The 16243-nt window shown below is 41.3% G+C and overlaps 1 protein-coding gene across 2 annotated transcripts in view; it reads left to right on the plus strand.

Annotated features, from left to right (window-relative positions):
• Positions 1-16243, plus strand: part of MYO1E (myosin IE) — a 76059-nt gene that overhangs the window by 17842 nt on the left and 41974 nt on the right. For both annotated transcript variants that reach the window (XM_059858229.1, XM_059858228.1), the window contains 3 exons: positions 12267-12410; positions 15143-15232; positions 16116-16210. In XM_059858229.1, coding sequence (XP_059714212.1) covers positions 12267-12410; positions 15143-15232; positions 16116-16210 — 329 coding nt within the window. The remainder of the gene's footprint in view (positions 1-12266; positions 12411-15142; positions 15233-16115; positions 16211-16243) is intronic.

Here is a 16243-nt window from a genome sequence, read left to right on the forward strand (position 1 = left end):
CAGCAGCATAAGAGACTGATCTTGGGCAACTTGAAAATGGAGCAAAACCCTTAGTCCCTTCCACCAACACAGTAAAAGCCCTGGAAATGTGTCTGCAGGTTTAGGATTATCCAAATGCTAACCAGCATGTTCAGCCCTTAGTCAGCATAGGGGAAGCCTGCAGAAAGTGTCTGTGTTTTTTAAGAAGTTGGTTTTGGCATTGCTCCTGGAATGCTCCCAACATTTCTTGTTTTCCTTCTGATTCTCATTCTAACTTAGGGGTGCCTTAGTGTTTCTAGGTCAGGTGTGAGGAAGGCAAAGGAACAAGTGTGGAAGGAAACTGTATTGGAATGATTTGTCAAGGCTCATGAGAATTCTGCACAGAGGAGTTAGAAGGTGAAGTAGAACTGAACTGCAGTGGTACCTGTTCATGGAGTCTGTGTCCCCCTCTGTGTGCCTCAGTCCCAGCCTTGGTGCTCAGTCAGGGCTGTGTGGCAGCACTGCAGCCTTACCTGCTACAGCCTAAAGGCACAGCTACAGGTGTTGCACTTGGGTTGCTCTTTTAGCACACCGCTTAAAATTGTAATTCTGTTAGGCAAGATGGAGGCAAAGGCAGCCTTTATAGCATGGTTGAAAGACTTTTAGCTTCTCCTATGGTCCTTGATGGGTCATAAGGAGTAGGTGGTTTATCAAGCTGTCGGGTAAGCTTAGAAAAAAGCTATTCAAGTGCAAGTTACTTTGTAAGCCAGAACTTTGTTTTTAAAGAAACACAAATTTTGCATGTAACATGGAATGTAGGAAAAGGTAAAGTTGCTTTATGGGCCTCACCAGTGTAATGAATTCCAGCAGCCAAAAGTTAAAGGATTTTGATAATCTGAGCATCTGTTCATGTCCAGGTTGTTTGGGATGGAGGGAATGAGACACTATTCACTGAACAGTTGTCTTGTCTGAATCAGACTATTATGCTTAGATGAAAAAGTAATTCAGTTGCCTTTAGTTTAGTTTGTTTTAATTCAATATTATTTCAGTTCATGTGGGTTTGAGTCAGAGGTCTTAAATTGAATGAGTGCAGAAGTTGAAAGCAAGGTACATCACAAGCATTTAAGTTTAATGTGGGTTTGTGTTAAAGTGCTGCAAGCCAAAGTCTTCAGCCACAGTTCAGCATTTGAGACTTAAATAGTTTTTCTCCATTACCCCAATTTTGAAACCTTGTGATTTAGCTTGAATTTCACCTGTTCTGGTTTTCATTATGAAGTTTAGCATTTTGCTAAACACATAGAAATGGGAGATTAAAGGCAAAAGAAAATGCAGCATCACATTCCACCACTACAGAGCTTCTTTTAAATAAAACCAGGGTATTGATCTGCAGTGGTCTGCAGCAGTTCTTCTCAAAGGTGACACTTGGCTTTTTACTTGGTTTCCTCTTTAAATCGTTGGAATCTTATGCATATTTATGATGCTGATGCTGAATTGCAAGGTCTAAAGACATTTAAATTTGGGGTTTTTTGCATAATACTGTCAAGTCAGTGATAAAGTTACAGGTTTTGTGCAACAGCTTATTGACTGGCATCTGTGCTCAGAGCATAATGGTGCCAATACCATTGTGAGACTGAATCTAATGCATGTCCTGATAGCATCAGTTTCTCCTAGCAAATGGAGGAAGAAGGATAGTTTGTAAATAATGTGTTTATTCACACCTCTGGTAAAAGCCTAGAGTTGCAAAGGTAGCTGGATGTCCAAATTAATTTTTTGTTAGCTTTCTTGATTCAGGAATAATTTGAATGCTAGATATTAACATTAAACAGTCTCACATACTTAAAATAAGACTGAGAGGAAATGGTTGTTTCTGTGTTAAAATCTCTTTCATAGACCAGTAGGAGCTATCACTTTAGCTATTAAGTGAACTTCTGCCCAGAGTTAATAAAAGAAGAATCCTGGGGATGCAGAGATCATGCACATTGGTATGTTGGTAATGCACAGCCCAGATAATAACCCTGAAGGCCAGATCTCCTAGCTGTTGATGATTGTCTTAAAAAATGTTGGGCCAGACACTTTTGACATATTTCCATGAATAACTGTGGGGTTCACTGGAGTAGAATGAATCCTTCATATTTGCAATGTGTTTCTATGCTTCTACCTTTCTGGGATATCAGCTTCACTGACAAAGTGCAGTGAGCTAGAGGAGATCAAGTATATTGATTTTTAGTTTAATTTTCTTGGGTGACTTGTGTATTAATATGGTAATATGAAAGTCTGCAGAGCCAGCTTACAAGGCTAATACAAATTAGAGTAAAAAATTTGAAGCATAGGATTTCAGAGGAAGAAATTTAGGCAACTGTATGAAATCTTAAGCTAGCTGGGTTAATAAAAAAATGTGCAGAGAAACAGCATTCTTATCATACAGATTTGAAAGTTACTGTAATAAAACCAAGTGAAGTAAGCTATCATATTGATTAAATTACCGTAAGTCAGTTATTCTATACAACTGGAGTGTTACATGCTTTTTTTAAAATGTATTTCTTCTCAAAGCTGCCCTGGACTAAATAGTCTAAGCTGCTTTAGAAAATTTTTGAAATGACTTATATTAGCTTTATGAATAATGTGCATGTGGAAGATAATCTGGTTATGAGAATCTGTCTGCTATGGACACTCAATGGGACCTGCTTGCCCTGGCATAATGTAATTATTAGTTAAAGTAAAAACAAAGCCCTGACAAAGGATGAGTGAAGCTGTGCTTAGGTTGCCTCCTGCCAGAGGTGACTGTACAGCTGAGGAAGTGGATTAGGGATCTGCGTGAGAATTCTGCACAGTGTGAGATTTGTTGGGTCTGATGTTTACTTCTCCCAAGATTTTTGCCTCCTGTTAGTTTTTGATTAACTTTTTGGGAGTTGAAGTGAACTTGTAAATTTGGTCCATTGGCAAGATGTAACATATTCCTGAGGTGGAATGCTCAAACAAATTCTTGTTTGTATTTATGTAATAATTAACCAAGGAAGTGTTTGTATCTGAATACACTGAAATAAATATTAAGGTTGGATTATTTTAAAGTTAAATTGAAGGTTTAGTCAACATATCCAAATAGTCTTATTTCCCACAGTGTCTGAAGTAAAATCTGATTTTTGCACGAGTATCAAAACATGAGAGCTCATAGAAGGGACCCGTGTTGAGCCACATGCGTGTTGCCACCCAGGTGCGGGCTCTGCTGTAGGTGAGTGAGCACCACTCCCTGAGCCTTTCCCTCCTGCTCCCAGTTTGTGCTGCCAGAGGTAAACAGGAAGCTGCTGCACTCCTGGAGCCTTTTCTCCCTTTACTCAGCACTCTGTGAAATTAAAATAAACATAGAAAACAATTTTTGTATCAGAACCTCCCCCAGTGCAGAGTTCCTCCTGACCCCCCAAATGCGCTCCTGCAGCCGTGTCCCCGGTGGGAGGAGCTGCCAGCGCCTGTGCTCCGGGGTGAGTGCTGTGCGGGGAGCTCTGCTGGGTGAGCAGGGAACCTTCCAGCTGTTCCTGCACATCCCACCTCCCAGTGCCACAGCTGGCCAGCTCCTGTGCTCCGGGGTGAGTGCTGTGCGGGGAGCACTGCTGGGTGAGCAGGGAACCTTCCAGCTGTTCCCTGCACATCCCACCTCCCAGTGCCACAGCTGGCCAGCGCCCCTGCCCCTGCTTCTGGAGCTCTCCTTGTGCTGGCAGCCCCCGTACCGTGACCTGTTCAGAAACACAGTGCCCTGAGCCCCGCATCTGAGCACAGCCCAAGAACAGATGACACAGCTCTCACCAAACATGAAAGCAGACGTTCTTGAAGCCAGCGACTTGGGAAAATCCTGTGTAAACCTAACAGAATGCATTGGAGTTCTACAAGCAGGTCTGCGGCAGATAAGGTCCTTATCACAGGCTCCACCCTGGTACACAGAGCAGGGATTGTCTTGTCCTGCCCCACTCATCCCCCTTGAAACTATGCATACAGGAGGGAAGATCAGAGCAAACACCTCAAAAATAGGTGAACTTGAAACCCATGACCCCACTAAGGCCCAGGTTAAGAATTAAGCAGTTGACTGCGTATCTTATTTGTGGTATCAGAACAGTTAAATGTTACAACTCTGAGCAGTGCATAGCACTAATAAAGTTTGGTGATGTCAGCACAAAGGTGCTTTTTGGTACATGCTGTTGAAAAAAGTCTTGGCCACAGTTTTCTGCTGTGTTGCAGCTTTTGCAGTTTCATCATGCCTGTTGCAATAAAGAGTGTTTTTCTTTAGCCTGAACTGCCGCAGGCATGTGACTACATGACAGTCTCCACTTAGAAAAAAAATCCGTATTCCCTCTGGTTTGTAAATAAGTTCAGAAAATGGCTTTTTTAAAAAGGAAAAAAAATTAAAAAAACCTGAAAGAGACTCAGCCGTAGTTTCTCCAAATTATTTTAATTTTAGTTGTTATTCAGGGGGATGATTTAGCTAATGCTTATTTTAGAAATTAGTCTTTCAATTTTTGTGGAATTGCTACATACTGTTACTCAACTAAATCAAACTGTTGGCATAAAACCATCTTGTTTGATATTCTTGGTTAAAAGCAGTATTAAAATGAGGTCTGTAATCTGCTCGATGTGCTGTGTTCTTACAGTCCAGTAGTAATTGGTGAGGACAAATAAACCCAGCAAAATGTAGATGTTCAATAATTGCAATAATTTAATAATTGCAAAAATGTATTTATCCTTTCATCCTTCAGTGTTGTCTTGTTATCAGTTTAAACACTAAGAAATTCAGAAATATTGCAACGCTCTTAATTTGCATTCTGCACAGATTAAAAAAAGCAAAACCTGCAGCTAAAGAATAAGGCTAAATCAATTATTTTTCTTTTCTTGATATTGCACTGCCCCACTCTATTTTCTGGAAGGAGCACTGTGGTACTGGGAAGGGATACGAGGGGAGTCTGGGCTGAGCAGCCACTGAGCTGCTGTGGCAGAATGCCTGGCTGTCAGCATCGATGGGAAAAGCCATCCCAGAATTGTCCCTGGGGACTCCGGGGGTGACCAGGCGTTTCCCAGTAAAACCCTGTCACGGGATTGTCAGCTGGGGATGCTGCCGGGGGCAGGCTTTGGCCTTAGACTCTCAGGGTAATGTCCGGCAGTATCGGTGATGAGGAAACAAATGTCTTCATTTCCCTGAACAAAAGGGTCGGGAGAAGGGAGCAGGAACGGCTGCAGCCCTACAGAGAGGGCAGTGACTGAGCAGAAAGGAATTCACTGCGGTGATTGGGGCCTCATGGTCTAAAGCTTGGTGCTAAAGCCTGAGATTCCAAAAGCTGTGGATGGGGCAGGGCAGTGGGTGTTGACATCAGCTAGAACAGGACATGGCTGGGGTGCTGTCTTTGTAATGTAAAAAATGTGGGTTTTACTTGGTCTGAAATTTTCCCCTGGCAGCAACACAGTGCAGGAAGACCAGCATGCACATGCTCCCCACTGCAGTGCGTGCTGAGGTGCTGGTCCCACGCGTGGAGCCTCTGAGTCACATTGCTGTGACATTGCTCCCTCTGGAGAGCACATGGGAAACTCCCAGTGGACTTCAGTTCATTACTTCGTTTCAGGATGATCCAGGAAAAATATTTTCTGTCTTCTGCTCTAGCAGAGGCAGTGGCATGTTGTCTGAATCTTCTGATGGAGTTTCCAAACTATGTTTTTCAGTTAAAGACCATAATAATTTATGTGTTAGGTGTATGATTGCTTAAACCCCTTCGAAACCTGTTTTTAATGGAGAACAGTGACACACACAAAATCTTTATTACACTCAAGGATTGACATAGCCAAGATGGAAATAGCTGTTGTAATTTATCTCTTACATTTCTTAAATTGTATGATAGGTATATACAAATGTAAACTGCATGTACAATTCACAGATCAAGAGGTAGTGCGTGTGAATGCTGCTCAGTGCAATGACTGCCCTATGGGGGATCGTGGTGCTCACATACACGGACTAAAAGCTGCTATGGCAAGGCTGGCAGGGCCTCTGCTGATCCAGCAGTCCCAGGAAAGCTTGGTGCTCGTGCTGCAAGGAGCAAGTCAGACTTCAAACAGCTCCGGAGACTGTTCAGTAACTGAAGTAAGGCTTAGTAAATAGCTAAGAGCAAGTCAGCCATATTAAGTTGTTAACAGTACTGCATTTTCTTAGGAAAGGTATTTCTTGGAACATCAGGACAAAGCCACCCAACAAAGCTGTGAGATAAGCAAATAGGAGTTCACAGTTCATTAACCACTTCCTAGTATCTGCCCGCAGTCTCTGTAACTTGTTTCAAAATCTTAGGCACGTTTGCACGATCCACTTTTGAGCTCTTTCCTGTCCTTATTTTTGTCTGTCATGTTGCTGTGCCTTATTAAAAACAGTATTTCAGAAATTTCAGTGAGAGTTAATACTGGTGCAACAGATGAGCCTTGTGGTTAAATACTGAAGTAACTTCTATTCTGGTAATGTTACATATCTTAGAAGAATGCCAATGTTGTTTCTGACTCCTGAAAATGAGCATGATGTGTAAATCCTGTAGACTCCTATGTTCTCATAACTCCTCTTGTGTAGGCTCTGGTTGCTGCCACATCTCCTCCTCCCAGTCCTGGCTGCAGGGAGGTAGAGCCTGGCTGCTCCCTGGCTCCAGAGCCTGGAGCAGGAGGTGATGGTGGGGAGCTGCCCTGGGGCCAGGCCCCGCTGGGGCAGCAGCACCTGCACAGGAGCTGATAGGAGCAGGTGTTTGGGCCACTGGGATCTCCTGCAGCCTGGAACCAGCTCTGGGGTCAGTCGTTCAGGTTGTGTTGGACTGAATCCAAGCCTGTCTCAGAGCAAACAGTAAGAGCACTTGCCTTTTCTCCCCAGAATTTTTTTTCTCAGTATTATATTTCCCTAGTGATTTTTTTTTTTTTTAATATTAACCTGCTAGTAGTTTCCATTCCTTAATACGTTTTTGGTATTTTTAGTTCTCTGTTTAAGATGTCTATCCTGCTGCTTAGATGCTCAGTATTTTTGCTTTGCTATTTCCTCAAATCTTTAAGCACTGCTTTTTGTCTCCCTTAATATTTTCCTCATGTTAAATTTAAATAATTGGCCTTTTATCTTTGTCCGTCTTGCTGCTTCTGCTGTCTTCTTTTAATTTCCTTTCAGAAATATGGTCACATTATTGCAGCCAATAAGTATTTTTTCTAAGATAAGATATACAAGAGCTATTTTGGAGCCCATTTGCTCACTATAGCTTCTCTGTTTTGATTATCCCAGTCAAGGACCAGAATTAACATTAAGTATTTTTGCAATATTCTCTAGGAACAGCAGAACCTTTCATTTTTTAGAAATATGTGAAAGATTCCTCTAAGTGGATTAGAAAAGTTTGCTAATTTTGACAGATGATATCATTGCAGAAAGCCGTGGGTTTATTTTCTTGTTAGCTGAGAAAACTGATACAAATGATGCATGTATGGGAGTGGAGATAGGCCTCTTCTGGTAGAAGCATTGATGTCAGGTAAATGGTGTGCAGCTTTGTCAGTTTTGTGACCTCTTCGGCTGATGTGTGTGTGTCATTACTGTTGTGTTTAAATACTGAGCTGAGGAGGCAGGCACGTGCTCCAGAGCTACAAGGATTTTGTGCAGTAGTACTGTGTCAGTTGAGAAGGGGGAGAGAAGGTCATGCTTGTGATCACTTGGCACTCCTACTGCCTCGTGGAGGCTGAGCATCCCTTCTGCACTGTGATGGGACATCGGTGCTTGCTACTGAAAAAAGATGTCAGAGATTCAGAGTGGCAATTTTTCCCTTTGTGGGAATGAAGAATGATTATTGATGGCATGTAGGTGGTTGTAATTTAGTGAGAGTTCTGATGGACAGAGTAAGAAGGTTCTCAGGCACTGAATCTACAGTCTCTTCTGATCCCTTGTTTTTAGTGCTTTATTTTTAGATGTTCTATTTTTAAACACCTTGAAATACAAAAATATTTGCTTTTTTTCCAGTTAAAAGTAAACCCATGTTGTGTCACAGCATGGCTCTATCTTTTTATAGCTACATCAAATACATGTTGCTTAGGATAGTGCAAGAATATACAAACAATAATAAAGGCAAAAATGAGAAACATTAACACAAGGTGGAGGACAGCAAAAATAAATTCTGTAAATAAATGTCTTCTCGATACTTACTCATTCCATACAAAACAATGATCTGCTTTAACCATATTGTACTGCCAGTACCAAAAGTAGTGCAGGAAGCATAGACAGTATTTAGTACATAGAATATATTTTGCATCCCCTTTCTTGGTATTAATGTAGCAGTTGTGTTGGTCTGTGAATGAGTGGGTGTTCAGGAGCACGCAGAGGAGGGAGCAGAGTGGATTTTGCAGGTTCCTGGTGTCCAGGTGCCAGAGATGCCAGGGCAGCCGTGCCCCTCCTCAGGCTGCAGCTCGGGAGCAGCAGCCCTGAGCTCACGGGGTCTGCTCGTGACTTGTAAATATTATTCTTGTCAGTGCAGAGCAGATCTGCTTTGGAGCCTAAAACAGCAACCAAATGAATAATAACAGCTGACAGCAGCGTGGTACACGCCTTTAATTGCAGCCTGCCAGTCCAGCCTCCACTCCCTGTGCAACGTCAGATGCTGGGGTTGGAAGCCCGGGAAGAGCCTGGGGGAGGCCTGGCAGCCAGGTTGTTCTACACTGGTGTTTCCACTTCTGTGGCTTTTTGCAGCCAGTTGAGATGTGGTTTTGTTTTAGGGTTGGTTTTTTGTTTTGTTCTGTATTTTCCTTAATCTGCCAAGCTCATCTTTTTCCAGCTGCTCAGGCTTTGTTAGCGCTGACACAGACTTTAATTTGCTTACTTATTGCACAGTTAGATCACACTTTTCTCCGGGAAAACCTAAGAGAAGCCAAGTACCCATCTGCTGCCTTCTGACCCGCATGGCTTGGCCCAGGGCTGGACCTCGGGCTCTTTGGCCAGCTCTGACCATGTCCCAGGGGAGCTCTGTGGGAGTTACCAGGTCCTGGCTGGGGCTGCTGCAGCAACAGGTGTGGGGCAGCTCTGCCAGCCTTGTGCTGCTGGCTCTGAAGAACCTTCTGGAACAGTGGGACACAAGCAGGCCAGGAAACCTGGCCTTGTGTCTGGATGATCTGTCTGGAGAGGGGTGGAGGGAGAATGTGCTGTGTGCTGGGCAGCAGAGGGCAACTAGCAGCTGAGAGAATTAGCCTGAGTGCACCCTGCAAAGCAGGTTCCAGTGGACACCTGGTTACTAGCTCAGGTGTAAATCGTCTCCACATTAGAGTGCTGCATTTTTATCTGGAAGATGGAAAGCTCTGGCTAACAAAAAAGCTTACATTCTCAATAAATATGCAATAAGAACAAATTATTGGTGTAATTTTTAAGCATATAGCCTTGACCTTTGGGAAATATGCAGCCTGGAGTAAGATGAAGAGTTGCTTTTATAACTGCTATGATGTGAAGCTTTTTCAGATGATTGATTATAGGAATTGTTTAATTTTTTTTTTTTTTAATGTCAAAATTCAAAAACCAGTTAGTTGTTAAGTTGTTAGCTGGACAAGGTTATAGTATGAGTTGGAAGTGACTGAAGGTGTGTAAATTCAGGTTAGACTCTATTGTAATCATTGCTCATGCTTGGAAGGGCAAGAACTTGGGAGTGGGTGGTGTCCTCTAGACAAAACACTCCCTGTTTTCTTGCCCAGAGAAAGGGATGGTAGTCACTGCACCAAGCCATGCCATTGGTGTTACCTTTCTGGAGAAGGAAGGGTGAGAGCAAAACTTAACTGTGGCTGCTCAGGCACTACTAAAGCTTGGGCTTATTTCTAGATCCCAGGGAGAAGTCTGACAATAATCTGGTAGTGATTTGCTGCTTCTCTGCACATTGGAATGTAAGGCTGTGTTTTGAAAGGAAACTACTAAGGAAACTGCCATTTAATTTGAGTTCCATTTTTAGTGTGAACTACTTAGTGCCATGACTCTCAGCTGTCTTCTGTGCCACTGCTACTGGGTGTTTGTGCTGCTGCCTTTTTGTTGAACCTCTCTCTGCATGGTTTGCAATGTCTGTGGTCATGTGGCTCTCAGCTTTGATTGCTGCTGTGATTAGAGCTGGGCAGGAGTGCAGGGCAGGGCTGCTCTCAGGGCACTTGGGCTGCCCTGCTTCCCTGCTGGCTCCCAGTGCTTTTGGGGAAGAACCCTTTGGCCTTAATCACAGTCAGCAACAGTCAGTGACTTGCCTAAAGCTGCTGTTTTGCAGACAGTGTGCACATTTTCCATGTATCCCGTGGCTTTGCAAGCTTTGTGCTCATTCAGCTCACTGGGTCTGATGCCATGGCTTCCAAAGGGAAGCTTGATTGTCTGCCCAGTCTCATTTCTTACACGTTTGCTGTGGCTTACTCCATTATCTGATAGGGAAGCACGTTCTGTATAGCTTTGTGAATAATCTAGTTATCCATATTTATTTTGATACTGTACCTTTTTGTCCATCCTTTTTCCAAGTGTCATATCACAAATAAGCTGATGGATACACTGACGGAAATTATGCTTCTCATTAGACTTCTGTTTTCTCCAAAAACCCAAGCTTCAACTAATATTTTCAGTCATATGTTTTATGACAATTAAAAAACTGATTCTTTGTTTTCTCAGTGCTTCCAGATTGCTGCTACCATTGTACAGATAGAAAATGAACAAGGTTCACACAAGCTAAGCTAGTTTAAGGTTATTATTTTATTGAACATCATGTGCACTTGTGGACATCCAAGCAAATTGCTGAGATTGTGTTTTCAGACATATTTACTTCTGCTGTACTATATTTGAAAGCATTCTTTTGATTTAAGTTTGCAACTGTTCTCCACTGGTGTTGGCAGTAATGGATCTGCATCAGGGTAGCAGGAGCTGGAGGCTTAAGAGAAAACACCCATAAAGCCTACAGCTTCTGTGCTGTCTGCAGTAGCAGGGCTTAGTGGAAGTTAATTTGAGGTAAAAATTCAGTTGGTTTTTATGTCACTTTGACATGAAGCCAAGCTGTAGGCCTGGTGTAGCACTTGGTGTTAGTAAAGTTGTGTGGTTCATCTGCTCCTGCAGAAATGTGTGCACATGAAAGTTGCCCCTCTGTAAGTTGCTGATGTTCTATTTCAAAATACCAATGCAGCTGAAGTGTTCAGAGTACCTTACCTAAATTTTCTTCTTTAATCTGTAAAATTTTTGCAGAAGAAAATAATGCTTATACTTTGTAATAATAAATTCCTTGCATCCTGGTGAATGTGACTTGATCCTGGATAAAGTACACCCGAGCAGTGTATTTAAATCACATTGTTACATATTGTAGCATTAAAGAATAAGGGGAATTTGCAGAATTGGGATTTTGTTGGTCACATCTTCCTTGACAGCATACTTGATCGCTTCTCAGTGTTAAGTGTTGTAATTCCAGCATCACTAATTTCAGTATTGTGTAAGCAAAAATTAGTAGGAAAAGGGAAGCGATCAGAACTCCATTAGCATTGTCTGCCAGGCTACAGAAAATAGGTTTGGGTTTGGAGAGCAGATTTATTGCTGAATTAATAGCCTTGATGTCGACTGGATTTAAATCTGTTTGTGGGTGTATCCATGGAACCAAACTACTGTTCAAATCAGCTGGAAGAAAAACAGATTTTGATTTCAAGTGGTGCAGCATGAAAAGTCACATGTTTTAGTAGCATCCTGAAATAGTAGTCTCTGAATGTGGGGAGAGAGTATCTATTTAGATGTCATTAAGCATGGTGACTAACAGATCAAAAGGGACTGTGAAGGCATGCAGCCGACAAGCTGGGGTACATAATTTGCAGAACATCCCTGAATACTTAACTGCAGCAGGCTCACAGCTTCCCTCCCAGTAACAGCTTATGTGCAGCTTTGACTTAAAAGACTGTAAAGGATGAGGAATTCATTGTGGTGATGGTAATTATCCTCGCTGCTAATAGTTACAATGTAGGAGTACAATTTTTGCATCCTTAGCTTCCAATAGCTGCATCTCAGTTGGAATAATTGGGGTTTTTTTCTACTAGGTTTAAAAATGTCTGCCATCTGAAATTCATTCTGTGTGTAGGTGGTCACAAAACCCCCTGGAATTACCTTCTAGTTCTGGAGGGCAGTGCAGAGGCAAGTCAGCTGACACCACTTATGTATGCTTTCATGGAATGCCTGGATCAAGGAATAGAATTCAATGAAAGGAAAACATTTGGGAAGTTGGGATTTGAGTAATGGTTTGAAGTTACTTAGTGCTGATGAGAAATGTAGTAACCTTTGTGATGTTCATTGTGCTTTCCTGCAGGGCAGCAAAGGACACTACAGATACCACTGGCAGAGCCACAATGTCAAGCACAGTGGAGTGGATGATATGGTCCTGCTTTCCAAAATCACTGAGGATGCCATAGTGGAGAACCTAAAGAAACGATACATGGATGATTACATTTTTGTATCCTTGGCTGGTTTTGTGGAGCCCCGTGGCCTTGCTGAGCCAATGTGACACTAATTCTATGTACACATTCTCTTTAAGCAGATTACTCAAGGATGCTGAACATTTTATGTGACACTTCACCTGAGATAACAGAAGGGGCTTTGAAAACTCAGCTAATTGTAAGGGTTGAAAATAAAATAGCAAAAATTATTTTAAGTTACTCTTTTTGATATGTTGAAGATTGTACCTCCCTATATTTACACGTTCACATGACCCCTGAAGCCTCCTGAGATAATGCTACTTCTAAAAGCAAGAATTAATAGGTTTTAAGTGTGTGTACATTTATTGATGTGTTGTCTTCTATACCTCCACAATTATAATGCTTTCAAAATTGCATTTCTTCTGTTACATAGCCCCGTTTACAAGTTATTCTGGAATTGTTAATACTGTGAATCATGGGATGATGGAAACAGGTGAATATGTCAATGTCTGTAAATCTTCAGTGTTCTCACTAATTTTTTTTTTCTATTATTAAAATGTGAAAATGTGAAAATTTAAATACTGGAACATGCAACCTAACAGGAAAAAAAGACTTCAGTACCTAAGGCTTGCTTTTTTAAAAAAAATTCACATGAAAGCAATTCTTTGGGAGTAGTCACTATTTCATTTTCAGCTTTTGCAATGTAACATGAGCTGCAGTAATGAATTTGATAAATTCTATTCAGTGATGATGTACTAGAAAGTTGTGCTGTTCCTTCTGCTTTAGCCAGGTTTTCATACTTCCTAGTTGTATCTGGAGAATAGTTTCCTTGAAGAGCTTAACATACTTTAGCAGAAAGGGGAGGAAATAGATCTGGCTGTTTCCATATATTCTTGACAGATGGTCAAGAGCTGTGTAGCAGCTCAATTTAGCAAGGACTGATAGAGGAAAGTTCATGTTGCAGTTGTTTCCATCACGAACTGCAGAGGTTTCTAATCCATGTGTGAGCTTGGGTTTGGACTCTCTGTTGGCTGAAGTACCACACTGTTGTTAAAATTGCTTTATAGGAGCAGGATGAAGCTGCACAGTATTTCTGAAGTACCACACTGTTATTAAAATTGCTTTATAGGAGCAGGATGAAGCTGCACAGTATTTCTGAAGTACCACACTGTTATTAAAATTGCTTTATAGGAGCAGGATGAAGTTGCACAGTATTTGCCAGACTGTAGTACAGGGACAAGCTGTAGAATCCTTCCTGTAGCAGCATGAGTGCTTTTGGTCTGTGGAGTGCTGCATGTTCCTTGCAGTGTGTGCAGAGTCTTCAGTGCCCTGTGCAGAAGAAAGATTTTTTTTTTTTTCTTTTTTATGAAAATAGTGAGATTAACATGGAGATGATCTTTCTACTGAAGACAGAATAAGAGTTTTCCAAGGGGTCTGGTGGTCACATTGAGGGATCAGTCTTCCCTTGTGCAGGGAGAAAGACTCTTTTTGCAGTTCTGTGAAGGCTTTTCATTCAAAGATGAAGATCATCTCTTGAATATTTGAATTGTTTGTGTGTCCACCCAAGAATGAACATTTCTCAGTGCTACATTGTACAGAGATGACAGAATCATCCCAGAAAATGCTGGTATTGTTTACCAACAGAAAACTGTCACTTCAAGTGTTTGTACTGACACAATGAGTAATTGATCTGTTTTATCCAAGACCCAGATGTTGTCACTGGTTTTGAATTAAATTAAAAATGTATGAAGAAAGCATTGCAAATTAATATTACAGAAATGATGTTCATTGAGTTATAGTTCTTCTCTAACCTGTTACCTTTTGGCACCACAGTAGGAGATTCCTACATAGGACAGTCCAGCAGGATAGATTTGTTAATTTTCCTACTTTGTACAGAAAGCTTACGTAGCAAGTTTGCCTGTGAACAATTCCAGATTGTTAATGAAACCTGCACTACAACATTTTGGACCCATAGGTGTGGGCTCATTGCTAACTCGCAGCTCAGTGAAAAGTGATAGTGATAACTGTGAATTACTATCAGGTGCTTCCTATGTGTACACTGCAGCTGTAGTCCCAAAGGTTAATGAACTATTTGAAATGCAGAGCATGTGCAGCTGAATACAGAATGATGAAATACTATATTAAAAATGTTGCAAAAAATCTAATAATGGCTTGAAATTGAGTGTCATGGTACAGGGCAGTCTGCAGGAGAGGACTCGGAGGGATTGTTAATAGTTTCACTCATAAAATAACATCACAGACTGAATTACCCAATCTCCCCAGCACCCCCAGTGCATGCAGCTGAGTAATTGTCTCATTTAGCTCAGCAGTGGCCATTTCCATCCAGCTCTGCTTGCTCAGCACTGTCCTGTGAGATCAGAATGTGTCACTGCACTGTGTTCTGCAAAGGTCAAACCAGTATTTTCTAATACTGACAGTATGACCTCTTCAGTTACAAAAGGCTAAAACCAGTTCAAATGTGCCATTTCCTCTCTGTATTTTAATTCAAGGTGTGTCATGTTTTGGCCTTTAATACATGGTTCTGTACTTAGCCTATTCTAAAATAAGATAGTACAAACATATTCCAATTGAATGGTATGTTTATATTCTTGTAAGCCTGCTAATTTTATTTTTATTAGCAATTGTTGTAAGTTGTGGTGGTTTTTACTGTTATTTGAAGTATTATGTAATAGGTGGAAAAGTTCTTTGTCGTTAGTAGTAGGATGATACTTTATGAGACTGTTGTTACCTTAACTTCTTTTGAATGCAGACATACATTGGCTCTGTACTAATCTCTGTGAATCCTTTCAAGCAAATGCCATATTTTGGGGAAAAGGAAATTGAAATGTACCAAGGGGCAGTAAGTATAGCAGTCTAAAATATTGTGCATTTTCAGGAGCTTGGAAATATTATTCTGCACAGTTTAACTCTGGGAAGCATTTGTTTCTGGGTTTGCTAGCATTGTGCTGGCCTGGGAGAACTTGGCAGGTGGTCATTGCCATAGACTGAGTAGTCAGATTGAACTCCCTGCAATGCAAGATCAGTATTTCAAGAAAATATTTGTATTGATCAGCTCTAATCCATATTAGGTATCACTCCTTGACATGTCCCTGCTCCTGCAAAGGCAGTTTTTAAGCTGTCATATGCACAAAATGGTCATTAGTGGATTTGGAGACTGTGATTTCAGAACTCTCTAACTGGACAAGAACAATAAAAAAAGTGAGGTGCCAAAATTAGATGCCACTTCTGAAAATACAGCTTGAAGAGTGAGTTAGCACAGATACATTAGGGACTTAAAATTCAGTTTCCTCTTTGAGTAGGGTGTGTCCACTCAGGGCAGCTGTTGGGTTTGGATGGCCCAGTGGATGAAGATGGGACCTGAGGCTTCAGGCTCTGAGAGCTGCTGGGGGAGAGCTCTGTTAGCACATGACTCCTGGTAGGATAGGCTTCAATTGGGTGTTTCCTTTGGACAAGTAATACATTTCCAGCAGAAGCCATTTTTAGAACAGAGTATTTCTAGGAGAAAATTATGGATGAAAGAAAGTTCACTTGCAAAGTCTAGAGACTGTAGTTTGTTTTCATTAGATGCACCAAAGAATTCTTGGGGAAAATTCACTATAAAGTGCTATTTGGAATTATTTTTTACAGAGAAGTAACTCTTCCAATTTAAATACAAACTTATTTTGCTCTTTCTGCATTTTTTAATGCTGTCTTGACAAATTATTCTTTATTTCCCCTCCTAGGCACAGTATGAAAACCCACCACATATTTATGCTCTTGCAGACAGCATGTACAGAAACATGATTATTGACAGAGAAAATCAATGTGTCATCATTAGGTAAGAAAAAGATGGGTAAAAAATATTTCTTCT

The sequence above is a fragment of the Haemorhous mexicanus genome, chromosome 13, assembly GCF_027477595.1.
Source record: "Haemorhous mexicanus isolate bHaeMex1 chromosome 13, bHaeMex1.pri, whole genome shotgun sequence".
NCBI classification, from domain to species: domain Eukaryota; kingdom Metazoa; phylum Chordata; class Aves; order Passeriformes; family Fringillidae; genus Haemorhous; species Haemorhous mexicanus.